The sequence below is a fragment of the Oryza glaberrima genome, chromosome 12 (genome assembly GCF_000147395.1).
Source record: "Oryza glaberrima chromosome 12, OglaRS2, whole genome shotgun sequence".
Lineage (NCBI taxonomy): Eukaryota > Viridiplantae > Streptophyta > Magnoliopsida > Poales > Poaceae > Oryza > Oryza glaberrima.
The window spans coordinates 6,412,236-6,430,450 of record NC_068337.1 but is presented as its reverse complement, the minus strand read 5'-3'; the positions used below and the strand labels follow the sequence as shown (position 1 = coordinate 6,430,450).

The 18,215-nt window shown below is 40.2% G+C and overlaps 3 protein-coding genes across 5 annotated transcripts; all 3 read right to left on the bottom strand.

Moving 5' to 3' along the window:
- Positions 1 to 547: 547 nt before the first annotated feature.
- On the bottom strand, positions 548 to 1,045 carry LOC127757006 (uncharacterized). Its single transcript, XM_052282411.1, has one exon. It carries the CDS (start codon positions 1,043 to 1,045, stop codon positions 548 to 550), a length of 498 nt encoding a protein of 165 aa, XP_052138371.1.
- Positions 1,046 to 4,038: 2,993 nt separating this feature from the next.
- Positions 4,039 to 8,769, bottom strand: LOC127758246 (uncharacterized). Of its 2 annotated transcripts, none has more exons than XM_052283873.1 (11): positions 8,495 to 8,769; positions 8,297 to 8,410; positions 7,348 to 7,373; positions 6,996 to 7,080; positions 6,703 to 6,912; positions 6,240 to 6,362; positions 5,525 to 5,582; positions 5,360 to 5,433; positions 4,733 to 4,821; positions 4,588 to 4,657; positions 4,039 to 4,370 (listed from the first exon to the last, which is right to left on the bottom strand). In XM_052283873.1, the coding sequence occupies exons 2-10, from the start codon at positions 8,387 to 8,389 to the stop codon at positions 4,588 to 4,590; spliced, it is 828 nt and encodes a 275-aa protein (XP_052139833.1). In that variant the 5' UTR covers positions 8,390 to 8,410; positions 8,495 to 8,769; the 3' UTR covers positions 4,039 to 4,370. The 2 variants fall into 2 exon arrangements, with proteins under 2 accessions (XP_052139833.1, XP_052139831.1); XM_052283871.1 differs by having other exon boundaries at positions 4,578 to 4,657; positions 8,495 to 8,767.
- A 1,129-nt stretch (positions 8,770 to 9,898) lies between these two features.
- Positions 9,899 to 17,641, bottom strand: LOC127756217 (adenylylsulfatase HINT3-like). 2 transcript variants are annotated; one of them, XR_008013205.1, is made up of 9 exons: positions 17,303 to 17,641; positions 17,068 to 17,123; positions 14,761 to 14,818; positions 14,195 to 14,261; positions 13,522 to 13,577; positions 13,347 to 13,400; positions 12,997 to 13,202; positions 11,993 to 12,299; positions 9,899 to 10,033 (listed from the first exon to the last, which is right to left on the bottom strand). XR_008013205.1 is itself a non-coding variant. In XM_052281612.1 (7 exons), the coding sequence occupies exons 1-7, from the start codon at positions 17,561 to 17,563 to the stop codon at positions 13,077 to 13,079; spliced, it is 678 nt and encodes a 225-aa protein (XP_052137572.1). In that variant the 5' UTR covers positions 17,564 to 17,641; the 3' UTR covers positions 12,682 to 13,076. The 2 variants fall into 2 exon arrangements, 1 of the variants encoding a protein (XP_052137572.1); XM_052281612.1 differs by lacking the exons at positions 9,899 to 10,033; positions 11,993 to 12,299 and having other exon boundaries at positions 12,682 to 13,202.
- Positions 17,642 to 18,215: the final 574 nt, after the last annotated feature.

Sequence of the window (18,215 nt, the reverse complement as noted above, 5' to 3'; positions counted from 1 at the left end):
TCTTACAAAACCGTTCACTTTAGGTCCCTCGGTGGTTTTGACCCCGGTTTTATTCCACGTGGGCGGCTGAGTCAGCGTGGGACCCACGTGGGCCCCACATGTCAAGATGTCACGTCATCCCATCCTCTCCCTTCCTCCTCTCTCTCACTTCTCTCCTCTCGGGTAGGCTAGCCAGCGGGTGGGGAGGAGGTCGCCAACAACAGGCGCGAGGACGAGAGGGTCGGCGGCGACCAGGTCGACGGCGTTGGATTCGATGACGGCGGCAGCGGTGACATTGAGGAGGTTGGAGATGGAGATGACGGAGACGTATAGCGATGAGGAGCGGAGCACGAGGTAGGCGTCGCAGGGCGCCGCGGCGGCGGCGGAGGTAGAGGTCGCATGAGGCGGCGGCCGAGGGTCCTCGCCCGCGCCGTATCGCGACAGCAAGGAGGACGTGACCTCGTACTCCTGCTGCGCCTGCGCCGCGACAGCAAGGAGGAGGACGAGCGCGAGCACAGTGCCCCCCCTAGGATTCGCCGTAGCCTCTCCGCTATCGGCGAGGTCGGCGTCAAGAGATGGATGGTTGTAGGGGCGGATTTGCCGCCTCGGATTCGCCGTAGCCGACGACGAAGCCGCGGCCGCAGACGGTGAGGTTGTCCCCAGGGACGAGGCCACGACTGTTGTCAGGGTCGTCGTCGTGGACCACGATGGACAGCACCTCCTCCTCGCCGCCACCGCCATCATTGCCGTAGATGCCAATGTGATCGACGACGCTCGTCGTTGGGATGACAATCAGTCTAATGGCGCCGTCGTTCCTAGCGAGGCGGCACGCGAACGCCACCGCCTCCCGATTGTCAGGCTCCGCCGCCGACGCTGTTGTTGTTGTGCCGCCATCGGCAAGATTCAACGCGGGAGCTTCGGATTTGGCCGCGGGACGGCCAAATCCGGGCACGGATCCACGTCCTCCACCACCGCCGCCGAAGGCCCGTCGTCGTCCATGCATGCCGCCGCCGGCCACCATCGCCCGCGGTCTGCTTGACGTTGCCCACCGTTCGCCCGCGGCCATCTCGACGACCTTCAACTCCTTGCAGGGGCTGACATGACGCCCGCCGGCATGCCCTCGCCGGATCCGGCCGCTTCCACCATGGGTGCCAGGTGCCCCAGCCGGCACCGTTTCGGGGAATAAGAAGCAGCCCCGCCGCTGCCGTCGTAGAGGAGAGAAGTGAGAGAGGGAGAGAGAGGAGGAAGGGAGAGGATGGGATGACGTGGCATCCTGACATATGGGGCCCACGTGGGTCACACGCTGACTCAGCCGCCACGTGGGACAAAACCGGGCTCAAAACCACCAAAGGACCTAAAGTGAACGGTTTTGTAAGTTGAGGGATGTATCATATCTGTTTTGTGCTTGGGGGACGATTTTGTAATTCGATGACAAGATGAGGGACCTTCGGTGTACTTTTTCCTTTCCTGGGCCAACATGGGTCGGCCCATGATAGCCCATAAAATGTGTGCATATAAATGGGTTTTTTTTGGACCATCTAAATAAAAGTAATGACATAAAACAGAGCTTAAAGCAGTCAGATTTTTTTTTTTTTTGGGCAGCAGGATCTATACTCAACGATCAAGACTAGTGGGCCTCTAACTACAGACTTTTATTTGCACAATCTGGTCTCTTTGATCGATGAAAATAGTACGGACTTCATTTCTCAAACAATACGATTAAACACCAATCAATACATCGGAATAACATAATCGTACAAAACCATTACATGCAAGCGATTATTAGCTTAACTAGAAACTATAATCAAATTTATTTGTAACTACAGTGTAACTATAGTGTAAATATAGTATAATTATAATTACAATGTAATTTAACCTATTTATACTTGACTAACAGTGGAATCTAAAATATACTACTAGTACGGAAGAATTCCTAACGTGAGACCCTGTGTGTTTTGCCGGTCATTACAAATCAATACATCTGATTCTTGAGTGCAAGGAGTACAGAGGAAGTTATTTTGGACAGCGACACGGTTTTAAAACATAACTTTGACTTTTTATTTTTTAAAATATATTTAGATTATTTAAAATTATTTTATTCATAATTACTTCAAATACTATGAAAAATTACTTTAAAAAATGTTGTTACTTTTAATACCATAAAGAGTTGTTTTCTTTTGGTAATGCAGGTACTTCTAATACCTTAAAAAGTTTTTTTTTTTAAAAAATATAGTTATGTCGGAGTAAGGAACTCCTGCAACGAGTAGCGAGTACTCCCTCTTTGAAGATTCAGCTAAGGGGTGAGTGAAATTCAAGTCCCCGATTCCCTGCACAAGCGGTTCGTCGTGCATTTAAAAATGAATTAAATGCAAAATTATACGAGAGTAACGTGTTCTGGTTTAAGTTTATGACAGTTAGATTTACTCTATCCGTCTTATACAAAATCAACCTAGTATCGGATGTGACATATCCCTAGCACCAGATGTGACATATTCTAATCAACCTAGTACCAGATGTGACATATTCTAGTACTACAAATCTAAAAATACATCTGTCCAGATTCATAATAGTAGGATGTGTAACCTCATTCGTTTTTTATGTGACGGTGGGAGTACATACTTAAAAGATACTATTTTTTAAGTCCATCGCCTCCTCCGCACAGTCATCAGGCCCACTCTAATCATTAGAGACGTCATTTACATCCCGTAGGAGTACGTGTTCAAACACAAACATATGCTCATCATATCGTTGGTACTACGCTTTGAGTGCTTTGATATTTTTTGTCTAGATCGTTTGATTTTAAATGCAGTTTATAGATCAGTAATGCTCTACGTATTCTACACATATCTATATTAGAACAAATAAATCATATGAAAACATTATTAAGAGTAAATTTCACAAAACTACATGTATTTTGTATAATTTATCACAAAACTATATATTTAAGACCTTGTTTCACAAAACTACAGATTTAGTATATCCGTTTATCACAAAACCACAGGTACTTTGTACAATCTATCACAAAACTATAGATTTAAGAACATGTTTCACAAAACTATAGATTTAGTATATTCGTTTATCAAAGAACTATACATTTAGTGTCTTCATTTATCACAAAACTACAAATTTAGTGTCTTCATGCTAAAACCTGTAGTTTTGTGATAATAAAGATACTAAACATGTGGTTTTATGATAAATAAAGATATTAAATATGTAGTTTTGTGAAACAAATTATTAAATCTGTAGTTTTGTGATATATTGTGCAAAGTACATGTAGTTTTGTGATAAATGAAGATATTGAATATGTAGTTTTGTAAAATAAGTTATTAAATGTATTTTTGTGATAGATTGTGCAAAGTATGTGTAGTTTTATGAAATTTCCTCTTATTTTAAACAGTCGTGTATAACCCTTTATTAAAGATAACTGCCGATTAATATGCATGTAAGCATACGAACATATAACAAGTTAGCAATGTTTTCTCTTTTGGACGGGTTACACTAACCTTGCAACTTCAATACAAACAAAGGGTAAGTTGTCAGTTATATGCTTACAATGCGTTGTCTATCAAGTCAACAAATGCTTTCGCTCTTGCCTTTTTACATGACATGCCAATATTATTATTCCCATTGCAATACACGGATATTTTTTTGCTAGTAATTTAATTTTTTTTCGATTTACCTGCACAAGCAAACCGCTGTGACAACATGCATGCCCCACGGGATTTAGGCCCTCTTTATTTAGGCTTAGGCTTATTGGCCTAGACTTTTAAGTCAGCTTATTGGCTTATATGATTTATAAGCCAGTGGATTTAATGTTCTAAATTTAGTGGCTGAGTAATACATCTACCTCACATAAGCCAAAAAAGCTTCTACAACCTAGCTTTTGGCTTAATATTATTAGAGTGGCTTATGGCTTCCAAAAAGCCAAACGGAAAAGCTGCATGTTTGTTTAGGCTTACACTTTTCGACTTATAATTTGGCTTATAAGCCTAAACAAAGAGAGCCTTAGGATTTAGACGAAAAGCCCAAACCGAGGCACACTTCTTGCGAATACCAAAATAATGACAATTACCTCCAAGCCTCTTGCAAATATTACAAATTATATGGGGATGTTTCTATTCCATTAATCTAAGCCCATAGGATTCAAATTAGAGCCTACCAAATATTGGATACACATTTTCATTCTTCAATGTACATATAGTCTCATGAGATTGTCTGTACACGGTCATGTAAACCCACATTTCAAGGGATGAACTACAGAGGTCAACAAGACTCCAGCTTGGGCAAGGCATCGAAAAATTATCTTGCTTGACCTCACATAAAAAGCACACGTTTGCTTCTTGACGATTGCATCTGCATGAGGGGCTGCATAGGGAAGAAGCAGGGCATGGCTGAAAATAGGAAAAGTTAGTCCACACAGATTTTTTTTCCCCTCTGAATAATATGCTCATGTGTTAGGAAAACTTGAGAAAGAGCATGAGCATCTTGACACAAAAAAAAATAGAGAAGATAAATAGCACCAGGTAGATACTAGTTCCTATCATGCGCAAAAATGTGAATAAATATTTTATCACGCTTTACTGTGGAGGGCAACTTACAATTAGGTACCTAAGATGGTTTTTTCTTTTGGACAACTTTCGAAATTCGTCTTAAATTTTGACCGCCTTTCTTCATTTCCCTGAACCACAAAATATGAGGATCAGACCAGAGAATGTTCGAAGTAAAAGATAATTATAGTTCTTGTGGCACAGACCTCTGGTGCAAGAATACTATGAGATAGAACAGTGGCAAAAGTACTATTGTTAAGGCACAGAGAGCCAGGTAGAATCTGTTTGTTTGTTTCTGCACAAAAGGAAAAGTACAAAGATAAGATTTCAGATACTTTTTATTCCTTTAGCTAGTAAAAGGAGTATAGTTACACAATGAGAAATATCCAGGACCTTGGACCTGGATAAAGAAATAAAAGAGTTCTGTCCAAGTGCTATAATGATTATTTTTCATTGATCACGCATTATCTGTTCAAGTGTGAACTACAAGGGCATACATTTGGCATGTTTAAAGTGTAAATGCTATATGAAAGTATGATAACCTTAAACTGCAATACGCCACAAAAATTTTTTACAGCATACTCCAATCAAAGTTGATATTACACAAAATAAAAATATTATAAAGCTTCCACAGTCCAGAACAAGAGATGAAAAAACTGTTAACTTATTCCAAATGTTATTTGCTGATTTTTATTGGAATCAGATCCTGCTTAAAATTCATGTTTTCATATGTAGCTCAATAATGCAGCAAAAAGTTCAGAATCCTTTTTGTTTTGTGAGGAGAAACCCATAACTGAATCAATCAAAGGTTTCCAAGTTAGGAATTCTCTCACCCTGCCACCTTTGGGGAAAGGTTTAGAGCCATTCTTGCATGTGTGGGCATCACAGAATTGGCGCAAGAAAAATTCTGTGAAACAAGTTGGATAAGCAAGAAAGCTACACGAGAGTGCTATGAGGACAGATAATTAGATTCAAGTAGTGCTCAGTTGCTCACTTACCATGAAGACGGCTGGCAGATTGCCCTTGATTAATAGGAAAGCAACTATCTGCAAGGCTCTATTAGCAGAAGCAAAACTGAGTTAGATAATTTCCATCAGTAGGCCAGAAAATGCTCAATGTATATCACATCTATTGTTTAACCATAAGAACCAAGGTAGCAAACTGATTTATGAAAAGATAAAGGACACAGAAAACTTCAATACCATTGCAATAATGGATTAAGGTAAATACAAATAGTGCTTATAAGTAAAGCATGTACAGCACCCATAGTCTGCTCGTTGATTAGGGGATAGATAAGCATGAAAATCTCTATCCAAAGGTCCCTCATTTTCATCTAATTAACATAACAAGTACACCAATATGCCTGCATGCATAATTTGGTGCTTCTCAACAAGATCACAGCGCAGAACAATATTAGTTTCAAAGGAAAAAATATGTCACATAAGATGAGAATAGCTAAAGACAAAAGTTATAACATATCAATGATGTGTAGTTTATCTAATGCAATCCTCGATATGTAGAGCAGGAAATGGGAATAGTAATATTTACACACAAACAGTCCAAGATAAAAACAAAATGCAAATTAGTAATAGCAGAACATGAATATGCTTCTTGATATGCTATATGAATATAATGAAATCAAACAAATAAATGGATTTAGAATGTCCCCGGAAAAAAATGGATTTAGAATGGTTAAAACAAAAGGATAAGAACCTCACAAAGATGACGATTCCTTGCAGCTGCAGTTGCACTGCATTTACTCTTTGGTTTCTTAAACTCCAACATCAGATCACAGTGAAGTGCTCCACATAGATCAGCCAAGCATCTTCCTTGACTCTAAAGGAGATAGTGTAACAATCAGCATTTCTAAGCATGGCCAATCATAATGAAGAAACAAAAATAGATTAAACAAGTTAGATCTGCACTAGGAGATGCATTGCCAAGAAAATCCCACAGAAGACTGTCTCGTGTAAATAGTTATAAATGGAACTTCGAAGAGCCTTGAATTTGTTATTTTTTCAATTAATGAGGAAGGGAAAGAATATAATCACACTTGTGGCAGAAACCACACAGGCTACACCAATACTATCAAAGAAAGAAAGCAGATATGAAACTAGTACAAGTGATTTATGGAACGGATGATTGAAAGTCTCATGCAAATCGGTAAGAATCATACATTATCCACAAGATTATTGTGCCGATTGTGAAAATGCTGATCAAGGAACTTCTCTGCTCGGAAGGCTTTCTTGCAGAAACCACAGCGCCATTCATTTATATCAAAGTGAATCTTATGCTGCTCCTGTTCCCGAAACATGTCATTACCAGGATGAAGTCTACATTTGCTTGGGAGTTCATATTTCTCTTTTTCCACAAAGGGCATCAAATACTGCATAGAAAGGAAATGTTAATCTGTCATATTATTATAGAGGCACCAATGCACTGGGCATTTTCATGTTACACATGCTTTACCTCATCAATAGCTTTCCAAGCTGCACGGCTTCTTTCCCTTGAGCAATGCACTTGATTTGTGTGTTCATGTGACATAAGAAGAGTTCTAGAATCAAGTTAAAAGGACAGAGGGTCATGAGTCAAGCAAGAGCGTTTCCAATTTCCATTAAGGCTCCAAGGAATGAACTACTTTAGGAATTAAGAGGACCTAATCTCGGCAAGGATCTTGCTTGTAGTGTCATGCCTTGAAAAGGCAAGGTACAATTTTGGGAGGGACTAGGTGAGGGTCTTATTTTAGAATTTAGACTGGCATGTATAAAATAAAACATTAAATAACATATTTCCCTCCATATGAGTTTGTGAGCTTAAGTACCTGGATCCAGCAGCTTCATGAAATTCCTATAGCACAAAAGGAATATTCAGATTAGCTAGAATAAGGGAATTAGGAGTTCATCTTAAAATCAAAGAGAATTTTCTAGTAGATATAGCAGCAAATTGTAATTTGCACTGTAACAAAGTAAAGATTTACTTATTTCGTGTTTATCATGAGAAGCATGCATATTCATATCCTGAAATGTCATTTGCTTATCAGCTAATACAAATAACAGTGTGCTGCTTTCTAATAGAATGTAGCCATTGCAAGTATATGCAACAACTCAAAGGAAGTGATGATTGAGCATAGGATGGTATATCGAATAATTGATGGCAGTACGCTGCACACCTACCATAAGAACTTAACTTCACATAAAAAACATGCCTACTCAACATGCACACCATTAGTATCAACATTTTACTGAAAAAACTAGTAGCATGGACACCAGAGAAACGTTTACATGCAACAGCTCTCCTTTTTGTTTTGCATAAAAATACTACTATAATAAATTACCACGGCGAATTTCCATCTCACAATCAATCGTTGCAAGAAACCACGACGGGCATCACAAAGCAAATTATACAAGGAAAACAAGTCAGGTAAGCAAATCATATCAACATAGGCAAGCTTGCAATGTTCCCTTTAGGCATGAAGCAAGACAAAGAACAAATCTGCAGATAGACTAGCTGATGCGGACCCAACGCCAATTAATTCTCTTAATGGAATGAATGACACCGTCTCACGTAATGCTCACAAGTTGAGCCCAAGCTCAGAATGTTGAATCATTTCATTTATACTTATCAAATCAAAGTAACCTAAAGCTTAATTCTACATACAAAAGAAAAAACACCTCTTCTGCACCCTGAAATAACAGGAACTGAACGTACGGATCTCTAATTCAGCAAGCAAGAAGACTACCGATCCAATCCAGCACAAGATAGATATATACCTGGTGTGATGCCGCCGCAACAGCTAAAAGGCAGGAAGCGAAGAGGACGAGGTAGGCGGCGGAGCGAGAGCGACCACCCTCCCGCCTCGGCATCCTCCAAGCTTCTAGAACCTTCTGGAGAATAATCGGAGGGGACCTCAGGTACTTGTTCTCACTGTGATTCGAACTGAAAAATCATGCAGGAGAGGACTTCCTTACCAGAAAAAAGGGGAAATCACTCACTCCGAGCTATCTTGGATGGATCTCCCGCTCCACCCCACCCCAAGTCCAGTGCAGCAGAGGGGAGTAGGGGACTGTCTGGAGAGGAAGAGAGGGAGGGGGAGATGCGGGCTTCGATTCGAAGCGGCGGAGGCAGCCAGGTCAGGCGAGCGTGCTCCGGCGGGAGGATCGCCGGCGGCCGGCGGCGCGAGCGAGAGAGGCGGCGACGGTGGAGGGGAGGGGGGATCTTTGGGGGTTTGGATTCCGATACCTTGTTGTTGTGCAGTTGTAGCTCAACTGCAGCTTAGGCAGTTGGGTCACAGAACCACACGATCTGAAACGGGCGGCCCAGATTAAGGGCATGTTTGGCAGGGAGCTGCAGAGCCCAACGGGGCCCTCGTTTGGCTTATTTAGGGAATATTTGCAAACGAAAATAATCTGTGAATAAAATTTTCATATGTGTGTTCTCAGTGGTTTAAAAACAAAGGCTGAAAAATAAACTACGATGAAAAAACCCTAAAATGAACTCTAAATTTAAAGTTAAAAATTAAAATTTTGTCTTATAAGCATAAGCGAAATGATAAAGTTATAAAGCTTTAAAGAAAAGTTTAATTGGACCCATATCATTACAAATATGCCATATTAGAATTCATACAAAATTAAAACCATGCCATCGCCATCATGTTTTCCGTCATCATATATACCAAAATACACCTAGAAGTGGGACCAACAAGTCAGCTCTATCTTTTTCCTCCACCAACCTATCCTCTTTATTCCCCATCTCTCTTCACCTTGTTTTTAAATGCGGTGCCCAGCGAAGAGGGTGTGCCTCTATGTCATCGTCAGCGACCAAACACTTGTCATCGTTAGCGACCAAACACTTGTCAGTCTAGATCCAATTGCCCCACCACCCAAGCCAAGCCAAGTAAAAGCTGCAGAAACACACAAACATGGTACATGGTACACCGGAGACAGGTGCACAAACGGTGGTCGCAGCTGCTATCCGTCCCCACGGAAGTAGGCCTGCCTGACCATGAACGTCCCCATGGGGGCACGCATCACCGGCCAGTATGACCCGCGCGCACCTCCACGACCACCGCTCGTCACCACACGGCGCCACCCATGCCACGAGGAATGCTCTCGCCTCGTCGGCTCTCCCTCCCTCCCGCGTTGGCTCTCCCTCTGTGACCAGATGCCACCACCGTGAGCATGAGGACGACGCCGACGTCGGGCAGCACCACCATGATGACGGTTGTTTCCCTCTCTGCGTAGCTCAATCTCAGGGGTTTAGTAAAATTTGCTAAAAAAAGAGAAAGAGAGTAGAATGAGATGAAATAATCTGAAAAAAGAAATATGGAGGAGACTCAACTCATATAATTATATTTAGAAGTGTTAACGGTTAACTATTAACGCGGCCATCTTGCACTGGTCATAAGCAAATTCAGAGATCAGTCACGAGAGAAAATAAATTACAATGTAAGGCCCTGTTTAGTTCCCACACAAAAATTTTATACTCCATCACATCGAACATTTGAATACCTGCATGAAATAGTAATTATAAGGCTTAAAAATAACTAATTGCACAGATTGCGACTAATTTGCGAGACGAATCTTTTAAGCCTAATTGCTCCATGATTTGACAATGTGGTGCTACAATAAACATTTACTAATGATGGATTAATTAGGCTTAATAAATTCTTCTCGCGGTTTACTAACGGATTCTGTAATTAGTTTTTTTTATTAGTGCCCGAATACTCAGTGCGACACCCTATATAATACCCGATGTGACACACCAAAACTTTACATCCCTGTATCTAAACACCCCCTAAATACCATCTGCATTTACTTTGCGTCATAACCAATGCTAAAAGATCAGCCATAACAATTATGTACAGCATATTAAAAAAAGAGAGATTTGGAGGGAGACGGTTTTGGTAGATGAAAGAGGGAATTGCAATAGTGGATATGAAGAGGAAATTGTGAGAGCGGATGCTCCTTTTAGAAGAGTAGAGTCCAAATATACTCTTGAACAAGTAAGCGTAACAGTGGAGTACTATGGTGGCGAACTAAATGGAGTAAGTTATTTTTAAGAAGAAATTTTTTTAGAAGAGGAGTTCTATGGTGGCGAAATTGGAGTGAGTTATTTTAAGAAGAAATTTTTAGAATAGTAGAATCCAAATATAGTATTGAACAAGTAGACGTAACAGAAGTTCTATTATGGCGAAGTTAATGCAGTAAGTTATTTTTAAGTAGAAAATATGTGCGTGTTAAGAATTGAACATGGAATTTTGAGGTTGAAAACACACATCTCTTGCCACTGTACTATCAAGTGTATAACTCCAGCATATCAACTATGTCCAGCACTTTAAATCCTCTTCCATGACAAATCTGCGTTATCTAAAAAAATCAAGCAAGTTTTTGTTGAGCCTCACACAAGGCTGCGTTATCTTAAAAAAAAAAAGCAAGTCTTTTGAGCATTATTAAGCTCTCACGCAGGGCACTAAAGCTCTGTTCGTTTTTGCTTTTAGCGCCATATTTTTCGAACTACTAAATGAAAAAAATATTTTATATATGTTTTTCTAACAAATAAAATAAATTATTTTTAAGTTTATAACAGTTAATACGTATGTCCGTGCCACCCATTACCTCATCTATTCCGATGTTTTAATGCGCCCTAAGGCTAATAGTGTGTAGCACTATTGTATTATATTTTTCTCAATATATTAATTATGTCATCCCTAGTGTATTTTTAAGTCTTAAAAGGGTATCCATGATGGTGCCAAATCATTTCATACCGTATTATTCACTTATGGCGATAGACTATTGGATGTTTTTTTTTTCGATTGAGGTAAATGTAAATAGTATGGTGCATTTGTCAGCTATTAACACTTTTGGATCTAAAATGAACAAGTGATATGATAATGTTATAGGGAATCACTTTGTTTTTCAAACGTAAACAGAAGATATAAAGTGTCCACTAGTACGAGCCAACCCTAATGTAAGTGATCAACACACCCCAGTAGTAATGCAGAGTACCCACCTTTATCACTGTTCATTTCATGCTTTGAATCACTATATCTGACTTAGGGTGTGTTTAGTTCACGCTAAAATTGAAGGTTTGGTTGAAATTGGAACGATGTGATGGAAAAGTTGGAAGTTTATTTGTGTAGGAAAGTTTTGATGTGATGGAAAAATTGAAAGTTTAAAGAAAAATTTTGCAACTAAACACGGCCTTACTTTACTGTCCTTCCGGTGTCGTAATGCAGAGGATTCAGATCCATTATGTCTTGTGTTTAGTATTTAGGAAAAGTTATGGGGGTCGATTTACAATCACTTTTTTTTTAAAAAAAAGGTGCTAGATTGTAAAAAAATTGTACAACCGTTTTACCGCTGCTGACATGATTGTATGGTTAGCCTTTGTTGGTTTGTTATTTTTTTTTATGTAAACCTTTGTTGGTTTGTTGACAAATGACAACTATCTACAGGTATCGAACTTACCGAAGCTGTAGGGGTAAACGATAGAAGTGATTTCACACTCCAAGAGGCAAATTTCGTGCTGCAGTAATGCTTGCAACAGGGTCGACAGGTGTATCCATCTTGTTGCAGTACGCCAGTACCCACTCCATGAGTGAAGAAAAATCACCTCTCAAAGAGCTCTCCACTCTCCAGAGCGACAACAGGAGGAACAAAGACTACACCTACAAAATCAAGAAAGAGATTTTCTCTCCCTCTCTCTCTTGGCTTGGAACTGTGGACTCATTCTTCATTCTTCAATGGCCAATGGAATTTGTTGGATAGGAAGAACCTACACCAGAAAAAAAAATAAAACCTTTTGAATCAAGAGTGAAGCAGCATATTTAAGGTACGCTTTATGCTTCTACTCCCTCCATTTCATATTCTAGCATTGCCCACATTCATATAGATGTTAATGAATCTACAAGAAAGTCTTATAATATGAAACGGAGGAAGTACTTAGTTTTAATGATTAAAAGCAACAAGCCCGAGTTGACCAAAACAATGAAAGAACTATCAACTAATTCTAAATTAAGTTCTAAAATTCAAAATTATCTACCAAAACGAGTAGTTGAGAACTTTCTGTTCAAAAGAAGAAAAAAAAAAGAACACATGAAAATATCAGAGCATATGGATGCCATTTGGCAACTGCAACAATGCTTAAGAACAAAACGGCTAGTGATTCAATATCCCACCAAATGTACGCCTTATATTCATCCATCTTCCATATGTTCAAAAAAAAAAAAAGATCAAAACATTGTGCAGGTGGGAACAACCCACGATTCACCACCGGCCGGCCCAGGTTTGCCAGTTCTTCGCTTCCATGAAACCACAGAGCTAAAGCCTACCAAGTTTAACAAGCCCAATTTTACTATTTTTTTTCACATGAAGTGTTCAGATCACTAGCAAGTTTCTGCCATTTGGCTTTTCTAGGATGATTACTTAGCCAGTTAGTATCAAAATTTTGAAGCATGAGGTACAAACTATACATCAACTCATCTCGCAGCAGTGCTCTTCAAGATGACTGAGAGAAGCAGAAAATAAGCCTGTTGACTTGGTTATCTACTTCTTAGAGTTCCTTCGGTATCGTTGACCCTTCAGCGCTGTCATCCTGAGGTGGGAAGAGTAGTTCCTTGATGCCGCTAACAAGATTTTTGGTTTCCTGGTTGTGCTTGATAGAGTTCCTTTCATAAGTCTGCAGTGTATTCACAATTCCAGCACATCAACACAAACTTCGGCAACAATTTCAACTATCATTAGGTACAATTCAAACAGGCATGCAGCTATTTTGATAACTCGCGAGACATATGTAGATATTGAGTATATAATTACTGAGTACCTCTGAAGACCACAAGTTATCGCCTTTTCTACGGGGAATGATGTGAACATGAGTCTGCAATAATACATTTCTCTTAGAAAACTTGATATGCACAGACAGACATTCTACATTGAGAAGCTTAATTAGACAAAACATCTAGGGTGGGCAATTATAGAAAGTATGATGTTTTACTCACGTGAAAAATAACCTGCCCGGCTACCTTTCCATTGTTGACAAGCACATTGAATGCATCTGTACATGTTACAAAGATTTTATAAGTCAAAGCAAAGTAATATATGTTGGCGTAAAGTAGAAAATTATTTTGGCATATACAAGGGAATCAAACACAGTCCAACACAAGGGAACTATGTCTCATCTGGCATATATAAATATATCCTCAACATCAAGGAGACAAGGGTTTAACCCAAAAAATAGAATGAATGGGATCAGTTCTAGCATTTTTGTTTCTAATATATATGATATTCAGTTTTAGATTGCTTGAAAGGTCAACTTGAGAAGGAAGAAACATAGAATATGAGTTATCTAATTTATTTATGTACAAAATGCCACAAACAAGACTACATTCATCATTGCACTGCTAATATAGTAGTAATGTATAGTCTAACAAATATTTAACATGTAGGTGGACAATGGGAAACTTGGAAAGGTCCTGCACAGACAATACTTACAAGACAAAATGGGGCAGAAAGATAAAGATAGAGCTCAGAAGATTTTCTACATAGTTTTATTAAACTACTTTACACAAGCAAAGCCACTTTTGGCATTCTTTAGTGCCATCAGAGGACAGTGCAAAACACCAGCATAATTGTCCTAACAATTGCAAAGTTGTAGGCTTGTAGTGCACATACCACATTGAGTAGCCTTCACGATTGCACTGGAAAGAAGTGGGAGTTTACAACATATAGCTGCTATTACCTGTATTTTTTTTTTAAAAAAAAATCAAACCAGAGAAATTTCCCAGTTGTGTCAAGTAGAGGTAAAGCAAAACAAGCAGCATGCAATTTCTAATGACTCCTATCGTGCAATGTTTACTAATTACTATCAAACACAGAGTAGACAACAAATGGAAGGAAACATATAATGCTTTTATAGGGGTTACAAGTAATTACTGAGAAGAGAATATGCCCCAATACAAGATAATAATTTAACTTCATAGGGGTTTGCTAATATTATCAATAAAAAAAAGTGGTCAAAGTTGTATTTTGAAGACTGTTCCATGTCCAAAAAGACATGTTCTCGTGGCCAGAATGGGTATATGGTAATCTGCAAAATCTCTGTCCTATAAATTTCTCATGGCCAGAATGGGTATATGGTAATCTGCAAAATCTCTGTCCTATAAATTTTGTTAAAATGTAAATGTTCATGTACGGTCTGCATAACTATCAAGATCATTGTCATCATAACCAAAACTTACAGATGGCGGTGTTGCCTGTAGTGATGGAAAGTGACGTTTTGGAATGATCAGTGAATGCCTACAATCGTAAACAGAAAGGACTGATCATGAGTTAAGCGCAAAAGCATCTTGGCATGTGAAAAGGAACCAATTCGTTAAATCTCAGATAGAAATACTATATAAGGGTAGATTCAATGCAGAAATTATTTAATCAGTCAGTTGGCCCAAGCTGCCCAGAGTTGCCGCATTATCAAAAATACTTTGGAACTAATTCACCACATTTTATGCAATCTATATTCAATTTGTAATAGTTTCTATTAACTTTTGTTCTGTTCCGTCAAAAACAGGCATTAGAACATAAATCTGCAACCAGTATCAGAATCACAACAATGCAAACTTTTCTTCATAAAACTGATATATCAGCTCTTCCATTTCGTAGTTTAAGTATTAAAGACTAAAGAGTGTTAAAGAGGTCAAGACAAGAAAGGACCGAGAGACAACTAGTAGAGCAGCCGAAGAGGATGGCTTGAGGAGGGAAGCAAGAATAACATCCATTAAGCAAAGGCTATGACAACAGAGGTCTGAAACTACAGCTCTCAGTGAGGCACAGACATTTTTATCATTCTGACTCTGATATTCTATCTCTAAGCACAATTATTAGGTTAACATGAAAAACATCACTGGTTCTTCCATGATTGGCTTCCCAATCCTTCAAATTTACCCCTAAATATTCAGTTTGGCTTCAATATGGACTAGGGATTGACCCAGCAATATGGCCGATCATCTCATCCCCACAATGATCATACAGCAAGCCACATCAACAGCAAACTGGCCAAAAAAAAGCTATGTTGTACACCACTATCAAATAGGTAAATTGAGGTTTCAGCGAGCAGAACCATTATCTTGTTCTTTTAAGTTTTATAAGCAAAGTAGCTATGATTGCAAATACAATAAAATATTTGACCAATACTGATGCAACTTTAAACTTTATTATTTCCCATTTTTAAACGGTCTTAATACTAGGGACCATGATATGACCAATGGACCATCATACTAGACTAACTGGCAACAAACATTTGGTGGCATCAAGCACATGCTCAAATTCGATTGATGAAAAATGACATTCACATTTCCAATAATTTTGGGGAAAAACATGCAAATTCATTTCTCACAAAGGGATCTTTACATCAAGATTAAGATGGCATACAGACTACAAAACATTAGTTCCTTCACAATTTTACAAACTGCAAAAGCAGAAAAAAATGGTTGATGTAGTAAGTATTTAAATTTTCCAACGGATCAAATAATCATGCCCAGACATCCAGCAGTCGTATTTTACATTGATCATTAATGATGTCAAACAAATGCAACATCTTAAATGTCTCATACTTATTGAACACATGAATGTAAAGCACCCAAATACAGCATAGAGTATGCACATCCAAGCAGAACCAGGAGTTAATCATGTTGACCTGACGCACTATGTTAAATTTGTACTCTCTCCGGTTTCATTTTAATTGACGTTTTGGACAATGACACGGTCTACAAGATATATCTTTAACTTTATTTTTCTACTATAATATATATAATAAATAAATGCATGTTTACTTTTATTATAGTGCTTTAAAAGACAAATCTATATATGTTGTTCTAGTTCCTTTAAACTAAATATTTTTAAAGTTATTGATGGACAAAGTTATAAAAGTTTGACCTCAACCTTGTCCAAAACATTAATTAATATGGAACCGGAGGGAGTAATGAACTAGTAAAAGCATCAATGGCATGCAATTTACTGAACTACCAAAAACCAAAACCACCATACCGGACTAGTAGCAATATTACAGCATTGGGAGATGTTCAATTTCATCAACTGAAAATGAGTACAAGACGTAACTATGCAACCATCACACAATTGATGCATGGTATAACGTGTTGCCACGTGTGCCTTGCATACTTCAACAACATGGAAAATATGGAGTATTATTATTTTTTGTTCAACCCACCACATTAGTGAAATGAAAAAAAAAACAAAGTGCCATCTATATTGCGCACATGAAGAATACATGCAGCACATAATCCAACACAATGGAGAAGTTAGCGACGTACCATGCAGGCATGCACAAATCACAAATGCACGATCAGTTTATTCATCCAAACGGAATCTAGCACTTATTCATTCATGCCTACTCATCGGCGACACAATCAAAGGTGTTAAAACTCAACCAAATTTCACTAGCAATTTAACAAGAGAGACAAAACGAGTCATGGATTTTAAAAGTTGCAGAGACGAAATCGAGAGCGAGGACACGCAACTAGCTAGCGCCTTACCCAGTGCTCAGTGGTTTGGTGTCCAGGATGCACAAGCACACATCGTCCTCGTAGAGCTGCAACCACACAAAAACACCAAAACGATTAGTGACGCGAAAGAAAAAAAGTTGATGCGCAGAGAAGGTGAGAGCCATCACCGCACGAAATGGCGGAGAAACGCGAATTGAAGAAGCAGAGAAACCCGAGACCAGAGCAGGGACGGTGACTGAGCAGCTGCGCTGCGCGTGAGTAGTACCTTGTAGGCTGGCTTGTTGCCCTTCACGATCTCGCAGAACACGCAGCGCTGGCCTCCCGAGGTCTCCCCGCTCCCGTCGGCGGCGCAGGGAGACGCGGCGAGGCCGCCCGTTCCCTCCGCCTCCCGCACCCGCAGGTCGTGGTGGTGGTGGTGGTGGTTGCCCCGCCGCGCGGCCGGCGGCGCGCACGGGCGGAGGTGGGAGAGGAGCACCCCGAGGCGCCGCTCCTGCACCGGCGCCCCCGAGCTCGCCGGCGGCGACATGGGGCGCGGCGGAGGCGGCGGCGCGCGCCCGTGTGCTTTGGAGTTCGTGCGCGGCGCGAGGAGAGAGAGAGAGAGAGAGCGTGGTTGCTTCCTCGTGTGTGTGGTCTCTGCGTTTTATCCGGAAGCGTGGGGCCGTGTGGGCCACGGGGGCCCCAAGGATATGTCACTGACAGGTGGGTCCAGGAAGTGTTTGATCGGCCTCCTGGGCCGCCTGGTGACCTGGTCGGGCCCACCGGGGTTTGTCTGGTGCTGCGGAGGCAGAGTTTTCGCGGGGGTGATACGTGTTACTGCCACTGACATGTGGGGTCAGTTTTGTGGAGGTGGGGTCCACTGCCAGTGAGGTTGCGTGCTTTTTTGAGTGGGGACCATGCGCTGTTGCGGAAGACGCCAGTAGCGGTTGCAAAGCGTGACGTGGAATACGGGATGCTAGCTCATGCTCACTGACAGGTGTGAGAGGCTCCCATCGGATGGCCTAAGAGCAAGGTCAATGGTGCAACCGGCTAATGACGGTAAAAATGACCACGTCAGCTTCTTATAGCTAGTGCCAAAGGTTAACGTATACAATAAGCAGGGTTACACCGACTTCTATCCATTTTTTTAATCTTAAGCTTCCCCCATCCAATTCATCTTCTTATTTGTTGCGGTACTGTAC

Excerpts from the sequence above, each read along its gene's own strand:
- LOC127756217 (XM_052281612.1), bottom strand. The coding sequence starts at position 17,563 with ATGTCGCCGCCGGCGAGCTCGGGGGCGCCGGTGCAGGAGCGGCGCCTC. Across the intron at positions 17,124-17,302 it reads GCAACAAGCCAGCCTACAAG|CTCTACGAGGACGATGTGTG; the intron begins GTACTACTCACG and ends GTGTGGTTGCAG. Across the intron at positions 14,262-14,760 it reads TACAGGCAACACCGCCATCT|GTAATAGCAGCTATATGTTG; the intron begins GTAAGTTTTGGT and ends AAAAAAATACAG.
- LOC127757006 (XM_052282411.1), bottom strand. The coding sequence starts at position 1,045 with ATGGCCGCGGGCGAACGGTGGGCAACGTCAAGCAGACCGCGGGCGATG.
- LOC127758246 (XM_052283873.1), bottom strand. The coding sequence starts at position 8,389 with ATGCCGAGGCGGGAGGGTGGTCGCTCTCGCTCCGCCGCCTACCTCGTC. Across the intron at positions 7,374-8,296 it reads TTGCGGCGGCATCACACCAG|GAATTTCATGAAGCTGCTGG; the intron begins GTATATATCTAT and ends TTTGTGCTATAG. Across the intron at positions 7,081-7,347 it reads CATGAAGCTGCTGGATCCAG|AACTCTTCTTATGTCACATG; the intron begins GTACTTAAGCTC and ends ACTTGATTCTAG.